The sequence below is a fragment of the Poecilia mexicana genome, unplaced genomic scaffold (assembly GCF_051168715.1).
Source record: "Poecilia mexicana isolate PSO_F unplaced genomic scaffold, ASM5116871v1 scaffold_10, whole genome shotgun sequence".
Lineage (NCBI taxonomy): Eukaryota > Metazoa > Chordata > Actinopteri > Cyprinodontiformes > Poeciliidae > Poecilia > Poecilia mexicana.
In genome coordinates, this window is record NW_028263379.1 from 3,797,853 (window position 1) to 3,810,144 (window position 12,292).

The 12,292-nt window shown below is 51.7% G+C and overlaps 1 protein-coding gene across 3 annotated transcripts in view; it reads right to left on the reverse strand.

Annotated features, from left to right (window-relative positions):
• The window catches only part of arap3 (ArfGAP with RhoGAP domain, ankyrin repeat and PH domain 3), a 30,568-nt gene that overhangs the window by 11,051 nt on the left and 7,225 nt on the right, over positions 1–12,292 (reverse strand). Inside the window, exons 2-26 of one of the 3 annotated variants that reach the window (XM_088009328.1) lie at positions 10,144–10,306; positions 9,248–10,072; positions 9,023–9,063; positions 8,856–8,935; positions 8,717–8,784; positions 8,161–8,385; positions 7,730–7,843; positions 7,544–7,613; positions 7,207–7,327; positions 6,087–6,271; positions 5,894–6,000; positions 5,611–5,810; positions 5,356–5,441; positions 5,096–5,278; positions 4,870–5,002; positions 4,295–4,399; positions 4,044–4,200; positions 3,866–3,968; positions 3,530–3,728; positions 3,388–3,451; positions 3,136–3,299; positions 2,855–3,067; positions 1,883–1,988; positions 1,661–1,808; positions 1,498–1,566 (exon numbers count right to left, since the gene is read on the reverse strand). In XM_088009328.1, the coding sequence (XP_087865454.1) occupies positions 1,498–1,566; positions 1,661–1,808; positions 1,883–1,988; positions 2,855–3,067; positions 3,136–3,299; positions 3,388–3,451; positions 3,530–3,728; positions 3,866–3,968; positions 4,044–4,200; positions 4,295–4,399; positions 4,870–5,002; positions 5,096–5,278; positions 5,356–5,441; positions 5,611–5,810; positions 5,894–6,000; positions 6,087–6,271; positions 7,207–7,327; positions 7,544–7,613; positions 7,730–7,843; positions 8,161–8,385; positions 8,717–8,784; positions 8,856–8,935; positions 9,023–9,063; positions 9,248–10,072; positions 10,144–10,238 (3,861 nt within the window). In that variant the 5' untranslated portion in view covers positions 10,239–10,306. Of the gene's footprint in view, positions 1–1,497; positions 1,567–1,660; positions 1,809–1,882; positions 1,989–2,854; positions 3,068–3,135; positions 3,300–3,387; positions 3,452–3,529; positions 3,729–3,865; positions 3,969–4,043; positions 4,201–4,294; positions 4,400–4,869; positions 5,003–5,095; positions 5,279–5,355; positions 5,442–5,610; positions 5,811–5,893; positions 6,001–6,086; positions 6,272–7,206; positions 7,328–7,543; positions 7,614–7,729; positions 7,844–8,160; positions 8,386–8,716; positions 8,785–8,855; positions 8,936–9,022; positions 9,064–9,247; positions 10,073–10,143; positions 10,437–12,292 lie in introns of those variants that run through there. The other 2 variants (XM_088009326.1, XM_088009327.1) reach the window with 2 other exon arrangements.

Here is a 12,292-nt window from a genome sequence, read left to right on the forward strand (position 1 = left end):
AAGACAGCAAATCTTTGGTTTTCCAAGATTTAATATTTGGAAAATCTGGATTTTTAATTGTTTTTTTCCACCAATGTGACCCTGTGATGTCAGCACGGCCAGGGCGGCCATCTTGTTGGACGTCCATGTTTTACAGCTTCGTCTCTGGTTTTCCAGGTAAGGAAATCCTTCATCTTTAACACATCGGCATCAAATTCCCAGCAGAGTCTGAGAGGAAGAGCTGCTCCTCACATCCTGACGACTGCAGCACCTTTTTCCCGTTAAAACATTTTCCTCTTCATTTTTCTGCATTTTTACTCTAATATGTTGACTTTATTCTCATAGTCGGACAAAAACTGAACACTGTGAGCAAACTGCCAGGTGTGTGTGTGTGTGTCAGTGTGTGTGTGTGTGTGAGTGAGTGAGTGTGTGTGTGTGTGTGAGTGAGTGAGTGTGTGTGTGAGTGAGTGTGTGTGTGTGTCAGTGTCAGTGTGTGTGTGTGTGTGTCAGTGTGTGTGTCTGTGTGTGTGTGTCAGTGTGTGTGTGTGAGTGAGTGTGTGTGTCAGTGTGTGTGTCTGTGTGTGTGTGTCAGTGTGTGTGTGTGTGTGTGTGTCAGTGTGTGTGTGTGTGTGTGTCAGTGTGTGTGTGTGTGTGAGTGAGTGAGTGTGTGTGTGTGTCAGTGTCAGTGTGTGTGTGTGTGTGTGAGTGAGTGTGTGTGTGAGTGAGTGTGTGTGTGTCTGTGTGAGTGTGTCAGTGTCAGTGTGTGTGTCTGTGTGTGTGTGTCAGTGTCAGTGTGTGTGTGAGTGAGTGAGTGTCTGTGTGTGTGTGTCAGTGTGTGTGTGTGTGTCTGTGTGTGTGTGTCAGTGTGTGTGTCAGTGTCAGTGTGTGTGTGTGTCAGTGTGTGTGTCAGTGTCAGTGTGTGTGTGTGTGTCTGTGTGTGTGTGTCAGTGTGTGTGTGTGTGTGTGTCAGTGTGTGTGTGTCAGTGTGTGTGTGTCAGTGTGTGTGTGTGAGTGAGTGAGTGTGTGTGTGTGTCAGTGTCAGTGTGTGTGTGTGTCAGTGTGTGTGTGTGTGTGTGTCTGTGTGTGTGTGTCAGTGTGTGTGTCAGTGTCAGTGTGTGTGTGTGTGTCTGTGTGTGTGTGTGTGTGTGTCAGTGTGTGTGTGTGTGTGTGTGTCAGTGTGTGTCAGTGTCAGTGTGTGTGTGTGTCTGTGTGTCTGTCTGTGTGTGTGTGTGTGTATGTGTCTGTGTGTGTGTCAGGTGTGTCTGTGTGTGTGTGTATGTGTCTGTGTGTGTGTGTGTCAGTGTGTGTGTGTGTGTGTGTGTCAGTGTGTGTGTGTGTGTCAGTGTCAGTGTGTGTGTGTGTCTGTGTGTGTGTGTATGTGTGTGTGTGTATGTGTGTGTGTGTGTGTATGTGTCTGTGTGTGTGTGTGTGTGTATGTGTCTGTGTGTGTGTGTATGTGTCTGTGTGTGTGTGTATGTGTGTGTGTGTGTGTATGTGTGTGTGTGTGTGTGAGCTGACCTGAGTGTCCTTCCAGCTGGTGATGAGGCTGATTTCCAGTTCAATCTGAGTCTGATGATCTTCGTCGATCTGAAACAGAACCACAGGTCAGCGGGTTCTCCTAAATCAGAACCTCCATCAGAACCACCGGGTTGTCTTCAGGTTCTGCTGCGGGTCGATCCACCTCAAACACGTCCAGGTAGTTGTCGATCAGATCCTCCACGATCTTCACCTCGTGCTCGCCCTTCCCGTCGGTCTGGAACAAGCTGGGAGCGAACAGCAGCGACAGGTTCTTGGTGCACATCTGGTTCAGGTCGGCGCACTTCTGGACCCTGATGAAGAGGAGACGGGTCAGAACCAGCAACTGCTCCCCGCCGCCAAAGCTGCTGATGATGAAGACCCTGACCTGTAAAGATGGCTGATGAGCGCAGCCAGAGTGGTCCGGTTGACCCGAGGAAGGCTCCGGATGATCTCCTTGTAGTGGTCCAACCGGAAACGCTTCTGAGGAAGTTCTGAACGGGAAACAAGATCGTCGATCAGGATTCACTGCTCCACGCAGCCAGGTTCTGGTTCTGTTTCCATGGTAACAACTTCATTAAAGCTGAACCCAACCAGAATCCTCTAGCAAGCTAGCTTCATATTTAGCTAGTTAGCGAGCTAAATATTTAACTCAGATCTAAACATTTAATTGGCAACTTGTTTGCAAATTATACAAATAGCTAGCAAGATAAATATTATTCAGCAGGCTAGCTTGCTAGCTAAATATTTGGCAAATTGTACTTTGGAAAAAATTTGGAAGAATTAACTAGAACACCCTCCAAAATGTGATTTTCTAGTGGAAACTCCGACTACCCGCGGACGTCACGCTGCTATGTGGCTCCTCACATCAACAGTAGTAGCTGTGGTGGAAGCACGTTTTACAACACATGGAAAAGTGAGTCTACAGTCAAGAAGTCAAGGTTACATGTAGCGCCTGCGATGATAAACTGAACAAATCAACAGTGGTGATTAGTTATGGAAAGTAAAGCTTAAAGACGTTACTAACGATATTTAAATGTTGAAGCCAGTTCTCCAGGCAACTGGCGTAATATTTGGCTAACATCTAAACAGTCGGCAACTAAATGTTTAGTGAAAAATTTAATGTTTCATTTGAAAAATAAATAGTTAGCAGGCTAAATATGTAGCATCCTAATTAAATATTTAGTTAGCTTGCTAGTTAAATATTGATACTGAAACTGAAGTTTATAAATGAATAAATAACATGGTGAAAACATGACTTTGTTTAGAGGCGGTAATCATAACCCAGATTGTTGCTGTTAATGTTTAGGTTTACAGTCGGCGCCCCCTAGAGGAGTGCTCTGCACGGAGCCAGACTCACTGGCTGCCTCCTGCCACAGCGGGTGCAGCTCGGCCATGAAGATCGGGTCGTCGATCTCTCTGAAGAACCTCTTCAGAACGTCCGTCACATCTTCGATGAAGTGGTCGCCGATCCGCAGTTTGACGTTCCGCGCGTCTTTCCGGAACTCGTCCATTAGCAGCCGGATCCTGGATTTGGCTCCGTTCTTCCTGTAGATCCCTTCGTGGCCCAGACCTGCAAGGAACCAGAACCATGAGTCGAGAGGTTCTGTAGGCGGCCGGGTCCGGAGCGGTTCTGCTCACCGTACTGCGTGATGAAGGCGATGCAGCTGTCCACGATGATGGGAATGTCGTTGCGGCTCATCTGCTGCTCCCGCAGTGCGTTCCCATTTCCGCCTGCCGCCCGCTGGATGTCCGAGAGCCACAGCGAGAAGTCGGAGCGACCCACACCCTGCAGGTGGAGAGTCCTGACCAGAACAGAACTGGAGATGAACCGGAACGGAACCTGAACAGAACCAGTAAGACGCGGTGGAGCCGGGTCGCTCCTCGTCTCACCTTCCCTTCTCCACCAGAACTAGGATGTCTTTCTTCTCCTGATTCTCACTCTCGGAGGTGATACCTTCAACACAAACACAGACAGTCCCACTGAAACCACCAGAACCAGAACCCGGACCAGATCCCAGACCGGGACACTGACTCAGTTCCTGCAGCCGGTTCAGGTTGATGATGTCTTCGGCCGCGCCGTCGGTCCGGGGACAGATGAACAGGTTGGACTTCTGCAGGACGAAGTAGGCCTCTTTCCACTGCTGCGGGTCCAACATGGCCCGGTACCGCAGCAGCCCGACCCGGTCAAACTCCCGGGTCAGCAGGCAGTGACAGCTGAGCGGCGTGGCGGCCTGCCAGACCACAGCAGAACAGAATCGACTTATTCTCCTTGTTTTTCTCACAGACTTAAAGGATCTGTTCAGACACGTTTGTTCAGGTTTCTGTGAATCCGAACGGAACCAAAACCAAGACGTGAGGCGGATCGGACCTGTCCGATGGCTTTGGTCCAGCTGTGCAGCTCGTCAGCCGTCTCTAACCCGAAGAGGAACAGCTTCTCCGACACCACGAACAGCTCAAAGGTGTAGCGGAACCTGCAGGTTGGACCAAGCAGAACCGTTGTGTTCAGACGGAGCCCTGCAGGGGGCGGCGTGGAGCTGAGTACCAACCTGTCGATGAAGCCGTTGTTGTTGCTGGCGGAATCGGGTCGGCCGACTCCCAGACACACAATGTCCTTCACATCGATCTGCAGGCACGGGTCGGCCGAGTGGTCCGACTCGTACAGAACCAGGGACCGGTCCACAGAGCACCAGAACTTCTGGAAATCTGAAAGGAGAGCAGATTGGGTTTGTTGCCGCAGCAGAATGTGGTCCGGACCGGTCTGGTCGCTTGGCGGTTCGTTCTTCAGGAGTTGTCCGACCTTCCCGGGTTTTCCTGGACAGCGTCCCCCTGCCGAGCGAAGATGCCTTGTAGAGGAAGCCGGAGTGAAGGACGGGCTGCATGATCTCATCGTAAACGCTGGGATCTGCAACCAGAGCCAGACGGCCGATCAGTCACTTCCTGTTCCATCGTCCGGTCCCAGATTGGACCAGAGCCACGCAGCCTCTCCATGGTGTGACGCTCCCTGCTGCAGCTAGGGGGCGCCCTGCAGTCAGCGAGTTGGTGATCTAAGAACTCACTGTGTCTGACCAAGTGCTTCAGGAGGATGGCATCCAACGGTCAGACTGGCTAAACGATGAGGTGGAACCCGAAACACACCTACTGAGCAGCTCGCGCTGCCGCCGCGTCCCGGCAGCAAGTCTATAACCTCTGGCAACTTGGTAACTGCTAGTTACCATCAGGAACCGCTAGTTACTGTCTGTAACCTTCAGTAAACATTGGGAACTGCTTGTAACTCCCGCCGGACTACAATTATCAGTTTTAATTGAAGTTTCCTCTTGATTTTAGCAAACGGTTCTGCTCTGACTGACCTCCTGGCACCAGGAAGCGCCTCACCTGCAGGGCTCAGCCGCTGCCGCTGCTGCTGGAGGTCGTCCGGGTCACCGGCGATCCGGGCCACCTCCGCCTCCGAGAAAATCTGAGTGACGGTTTTCAGCAGCGTCTGCTCGGACACGGCGGAGCAGAGGACCTGCGGGACACACGGAGAACGTGATGAAGCTCATCAGTCTGATAATGAAGCAGCCTCCCTGCAGGTGTGACAGGGAAACCCCTCCAGTCTGACCTTGAGCAGCTCCTCCTGGCCGCTGAACGCCGGGTGGGCCCGGCGGAACCGGCCCTCTCGGTACTTCTGGGTGATGAAATCCCGCCGCTGCTCAGGCGATGCGTCACAGTCCAGCTCCTCGGACGCAGGGAGGCGCGCCGCCCAGAAGTCGTTGGCCCGGTCGTTCCCCAGCATGATGAACAGCTGACACACACACAGTCAGAACTTCCTCCAGTGGACCAGAACCTGCAACCCCACCTGGACGGATGATGGAGGCTCACCTGAACGATCTCGTTGCTCCAGACGCTGGTGTCGAGTTTCAGACTCTGAACCTTAGAGACCATCGTCCCCAGACCTCTGTGCTGCCCTGCACACACACAGTACGTCTTTCTGTCTTCACAAGGACTTGGCAAAGACTTCCATGTTTTTCCGTAACGTGACCTTTGACCCTAAAACAGGAGTAGTAACCGCCGGATCCTCTGGACCTACTGGCCGTCAGAGCAGTTCTGACCCAGACGTTGCTCTACTGGGCCTACCTGCACAGTTCTTACAGATGACCACACACAGGTTGATGGAGGCCCAGTCCGGGTTCTGGGCCTTGCAGTCGGCGCAGGTCCGGTTGGACCGGTTGGACCAGATCTTCTCGGCGACCTCGTAGTCCGACAGTGTCTCGGCGATGGCTTCCTGCAGCGCCTCCATCCAGTCCCGCTTGTCCCGGTCCGACTCGGCCGTGAAGCTGGAGAGAGAGAGAGGAAGGGTCTGATGTGAGCCGGGTCACCAGAACCTCACCTGGGGCCCACCTGGATGGGCAGGGCCTACCTGAAGGTTTTATACGGCGTGATGAGGTCGAAGCTCCGGTGTTTCCCGTCCCGGATCGTCGCTCCGCGGGCCTCGATGACGGTGATGCCGATCCCGTTCCTGAAGCACTGCGGATAGAGAGAGGACCAGAACACGACTGCATCAATTCCTGTCACCTTTGACCCCTTCCTCACCTGCCGGCAGGGCGGCTCACCTGCTCGCTCTTGTGGAGCCAGATCTGGTCGGTGTTGATGGCGGCGTACACTCTGGACTTGGTTCTTTTGAGCTCCAGGGCGCCGTGTTTCTGGCAGTGGGATCCGGGTCCAAAGCGGCGCCGCCCAAACACCTGGTGGTCCCGAACGTGTTCCTGCAGGGTGGCCACCCAACGCCGCCTAAACGCTGCCACGGCACAGCAGGAAGCAGTCATCACCATGGCAACAGCAGAAACAGGAAGGAACTGAGCTCTTGGCTTTTAAACTCCGCCCCCAAACGGTTCGGCTTTAGTTTCAGGTTGAAAACAGGCAGGAAGTCAGTCTGAGTTTGGTTCTTATGATTCATTTGGACAGTTCTTTTAAAACATTCACTGTGTAAAGCAGCCCCACAGCATCATGCTGCTACCACCGTATTTGAAAGTGGAAAAGCTTTGAAAAAAACTCATTTCAGGCGGAAGCGATCCACGCCACTGTGATCCGCCATCTTGGTAGGCAAACGCAGAGCGTACCTGAATCATGGCCTCCATGCCAACAAAAAGAAAATACCTTGACGGGCTTGACCAATGAAGAGAAATAAACAAAATGACTGCTTTGGGATGGACCCGTATGAGACACAGAATGTGGCTTATTTCCTGTTGCCATAGCAACTTAATAGCAACTCTCATGACAGTTATGGATACCTACAAAAGTGGCTGTCAGCTACAAAGTTCCTGGAAGTGTGACATCACTTAATTCGCTAAAAGTGAGGTGGAAACATGTTCAGGAAAAGTTCTGATGAAGCAAACGCTGCCATCTACTGGTGGGTCTCCGCCTTCATAGAGGAACCACAGTGGACTCTGAACTATGCTAGCTAGCAACCTCTGCTTACAGGAAGTAGTAGCATTGGATGACATCACGCGGATGTAACCAGCAGACGGAAACAAGACTAGTTCATTTTTTTTTCGTTTTTGAAACTTTTAAAAGTTTGCTCAAAGTTGCCTGACGGGTGATGGAAACATGACTCATGGACAGATTTAGATCAGTTATGTCAGTTTAAACCAGACCAGGTGTATGAAAACTTGTGGCTGTAAATGGACCTTCAGCAGGAAGCAGAATCATTAACTTCCTGTCTGTGAGTCTCACCTTCGTTATCCGTCCGAAACACGAAGATCCGGTGACTCGTCACAATCTCAAACTTGTTGTCTTTGGCTGGGCGGGCCATCTGGATGGCAGCCAATGGGATCACTCCTTTAGGGTAGACATCCTGAAAGAACACAGAGGGGAGAGGTCAGAGGTCAAACACCTGATGTCAGGAGATTTCCTGAACCAAACAGCTCAGAACGGCTCTTCTTTTTGTCAGTTGATTTATTTGTCATATTTCATTTTCTGGAATGGTTCTGTTCGTCCTTTGGGTCAGACCGACTCAAAATGACCCGGTCTGACCCGGTGATGTTGATCTGAACCGGACAGGGATTCCTACCTTCTCACTGCCGAAGTACATCAGATTTTTCCCATCAAACTTCACAAAACGTTTCTGGAAAACATAATTCCTGAAACAAAGAAACATCTGGATTAACGGGCCGACCCAAACCCGACACGTCCTCTGGTTCTGATTGAAACGCAGCGCGCCCCGCCCCGCCTCACAGCATGAAGAGGACAGACACACCGAGCAGAGGAGGAAGAGGAGGAAGAGGAGAGGCAGCTCCACAGGCAGGAGGAGACACAGGGAGGAGCAAAGAGGAGGAAACGCAGCACAACACCCACCGATGACCTCTGACCCCTGAACACACACACAGAAACCTCTGAAGCCAGGTGAGAAAAACAAAGCCCAGTTTGAGCAGGTATGGACATCAAACGCCCCCCTGGGTTGCCATGGAGACAAATATTTCAGCAAAATCTTTGACCTGCGGACACAGGCTTTGGTAAGGTGACTTCATTTATGTAGCACATTTTCAGCAACAACGCTAATGAAACATTCAAGATGGCCGTAACGTATGCCAATATTTACCCCAGATGAATTATTTTGGTGTCAAATCAAATCTGGACACAGATGTATGAAGCACCTCCCAGTTGGCCCTTTGTATAAATCAAACGCACCCCTGTGGCGACAGCTTGTCCAGGCAGCCGCTGATGATGGGCGGGGCTCTCTCGGTCAGGGAGGCGTAGCTGGCGTAGGGCGAGATGGTGAGGTCGTCGTCCGCCTCGGGGGGGAAGGAGGAGCAGCGAAGAGGGGGCGGAGCTTCGCCCACGGTGCTGTAACCCGGAGAGTCTCCGGGGAGAAACGCCTGCGACAGCCGCTGCGTCCAGGAGAACTTGTGGCTCCTGCAGGTGGAAACAGAGTTTGGTGATCTGGTTCTGACCCGGATCAGCATTCAGAACCATAAACCCGGCTTCTCTCTGGGTCAGAACCTGATCTGATAAATGGGCCTGGTTTATTCAGTCCTGATTTGGAGGAAAGACTGGAGAACTTTAGGGATGTGTGTTCGGCACCGCTGTGGTTCTGAGAAGGTTCTGGTAAACTGGACCTGGATTAGGAATCCCTGCAGATGACCCAATTCTCTGACTGACTGAAAGGAGCTAAATCCCAAACATTCCCAGTTCTGGTGGTCCATCCAGCAGAACCTGTTCCTGGTTCTGGTTTGTTCAGCTTTACCCATGATCCTCAGCAGCTCTCCCCTCCTCTGCCCGGGTTTCTGTGCCATTGGATCTGGTCCGGTCGCTCTGCAGAACAAACCGGTCAGTCAGCGCGCGGTGAGGCAGTGGGCGGGGCGGGGCGGGGCTTGGCGTCTCACCTCGGATGCAGTCGGCGACCTCCGGTTCTGGAAAACGGCCTCGCAGTACGGACTGATCTCCTCTGGGTCGTCTGTGGAGGCTGGAAATCATAAGACAGACTGGACTGGGTCACGTTCTGGTTCTGCTGTGATCCAAAAGTTTCAGAACCACCAGAACCTGGACTCACCTCTGGCGGATCCTGAGGAGTTGTTGCTCAGAGTGCTGCCGCTGAAAACCCAAATAATCACTGTTGTTACTTTATGTCTTCATATAAACCTTTCTTTGCCTCCATGAATGGTTTTGTTTTGAAGTTTAAGCATTTGGTCAAATATTCTGAGGTCAGCCACGTCCAACATCAGTGTCTGACCTCACAAACACCCTTATGTAGCAAGCATGGATCCTGGAGACCCACCTGTTCCTGTCCAGGTTCTGGCTCCGGTCCGGATTTCTGGGCGGTGTCGGCGGAGCTGCCTGTTGGCTGCAGTAACTCCTCCCTCCACTGGGGGCAGCAGAGCTGGGATTGGTGCCCCAGTAGATCTCGTTGGAGACCATCTCCATGCTGCCCCCTCTGGGAGAACCTGATGACCCAGAGAGTTTGGTACCGTCCAAACTTCCTGGTCGGCCCGGAAGAGACGATAGCGGTCGCCTCTCAGCAGAGGAGGGGGGCGGAGTCAGGGGGACGGCGGAGCCGCGGCTCAACCTCGGAGGGACGGGCGGTACCGACCCAGCTGCGTCAGACAGAGACAGGCTGCGGCTGGGCCGGGTTCTGCCCACTGGGTTGGGTCTGCGGTCATCTGTGGGCGTGGCCTGTGAGGTCAGACCCTCCAGCACGGTGAAGCAGATGGATTCCTGGGAAAGCCTCCGGTCCACTGGCGCCACCGGGTCCGGTGCAGTGCTGAACTGGACCGGCGCTGTCCTGCGGCGGTTGAAGACGGTTCTGGGTTTGGGGACGGGTTTCATGGCTGGACCGTTCCTGCGGTCCAGGCTGGCTGTGCTTCCTGGTGCGAGCGCTCGGCGGCACGATGTGGCGATGCTTCCTCCCTGCGATGGGTCACATGGGAGAGCTGCGCTCTGATTGGCTCTTTGGGCTTCCCTCCGCTGGATGAGGCCAACCAGGCGTAGGATCCTCTTCCTGTGTCCCGTGGCGGCTACGCCCAGACTGACCAGAGCGTCATGGTCCAGGTGGGCGCAGTCTCTGGCCAATAGCAGGCCGGCTCGGTGGAAGGTGTCCAGGTACCTGCAGGGAGTCACACTGAAGGTCACATGGTGTCTGAGGGTCACAAGACTGCCATACGGCGGCGGCTTCACCTGTCCAGGTGGATGGACGCCAGGAAGGTTTCAACCGCTGAGCTTCCGTCCAGCGTTGCCATGGTGACCAGCATGGAGTCTGGACCGGGCTTCATCTCCTCCACCAGCAGGAATCTCTGTGGCCATCACGGACCTACAGCCGGGCCGGACGGCAGCTGCTCATCTGAGGGAGACAGAACCAACCCCGTTACCCTGGGAACCAGAACCAACAGGAATATCTCAGACCAGAACCCGAACATCTGGACCTAGGTTCTGGTTTGGACTTGATTTTAAAGGTACGCCATACTTTTCAGATTTTCTTCCAGTTCTTCTCCCAATTGCTTTGGTCCGTCACAGAAACTCCAGACACAGCCAACCTTTGACCTCTGTGGAGCAGGAGCAGGGTCTGAACCCTAAAACATTCCACCCAACAGGAAGTGACATGACCTCAGGACATTCCAGCTCCAGCACCGTCCAGGAGCGGCCCAGTTCCTCACCAGAACCAGAACCAACACAGGCACAGCTCTTCCTTTGTTAGCGACGCGCCCTGCAGCTCAGAGCTACATCCTCAGAGGCACTCCCTGCATCCGGTGAGAGAGTGTGTGTGTGTGTGTGTGTGTGTGTGTGTGTTTCAGTAGGCTGTAGGATGCGATTGCTCAGAGACAGACAGGCCGGATCGGACCGGCTGAGGCAGAACCTTCCATCACTTTGATCTGTAGAACTTATTTAACCATTGAATTGAATTAATTGTCATGTTTTGTTTTCTTTCTATACAGTCGTCCTGAGGAGGAACCTTTGTGTTCGCATGTTTCTGGTACGACCGTAAATCTTACGCACAGCTAACAGCTGGATGGAAGCGGCTTCTCTCTGTTGAACTTCAGTTGATCTGATTGGATGTCGGAAAGGGCCTATCAGAGGCTCATGCTTTAAGTTTCTGAAGGTAATCATTTTCTGATAACTTAAAAGAAGGCTGATAGGCTGGTATCAGCCTGTATACGGCATCTGGATGCTAACATGTAGCAGCTAAAGCTAATGTCAGCGTCCACAGTCCAAATTCCTGAAGAAGCTCCATGAATAATCAGAGAAACTCTGGAAAGATGCACAGATAGAAAAACACTAATCTGATGCAGAACCTGAAGAACAGATTAAAGTCTACAAATATCTGATTTAAAAACTGTAAATATCTCTTCAGTTCAGCTCATTTATTCAGTAAATGGTACTGATTTTGTGATTAATCAGTTTCAGACCCAGGGCTGCCCAGTGGAGTTGGTAGAGCTGTTGCCTTGCAGTAAGAAGGTTCTGGGTTCGATTCCCGGCCCAGTCCGGATGCATGTTCTCCCTGTGTATGGTGGGTTCTCTCCGGGTTTTCCGGCTTCCAAAAACATGACTGTCAGGTTAATTGGTCTCTCCAAATTCTCCCAAGGTGTGTGTGTGTGGTTGTCTGTCTCCCGATCCCACTAAGGGACAAGGGTGTACAGAAGATGGATGGATAGTTTCAGACCCCGCTAACCGCCTATTTCCACACGAGCCTAGCAGAACTTTGAAGTGGAAATGATTTTATGCAACCAGAGATCTGAAAAGTGTGGCGTCACGCCCAGCTTCCTGCTGAAGGGCAAAAAGCTGCTGGCTAATGATATCTAGCATCGGTTTTAGCTGTTCAGTTGTCATTACAACACATTAAATCTTTTTACTCCTGATACAAAAGAAAAAAGGTTACAGGGTTTGTTACACTATGACTAGATAACAAGGTGAGGAAGAAGTTTAAGAAAAAAATATCAAGGAAGAGGGAAGTAGGTCAATTATGCTAGCTTGCTTGTGACAAACTTGACATGTAGATGTGCTGCAGAATTCAGTTACAGTTCAGTAAAAATAAAAGCGACATAAACACCAACTCTGACAGATAATCAGGTGTTTAAATTAGCTAATCACCACTGCTGTGCTGGATCAGCTAATAGTAGCGGTAGCTAATCTAGCACAACGATCACTCAGTAATAATCACAAAATAAACATTGAACCGACAAACGTAAAACTGTAACAGACTGAATTTTCTGTTCTTTGTGTTGAAAATGTTTGAGTGTTTTTGTTGTGTAATCCTGAAGCTGTTATCCATCAGTTGCCATGGCAACGGGTCTGTGTGTAGCGTAGCCAACACAAAAAGCAAGAAAAAGTT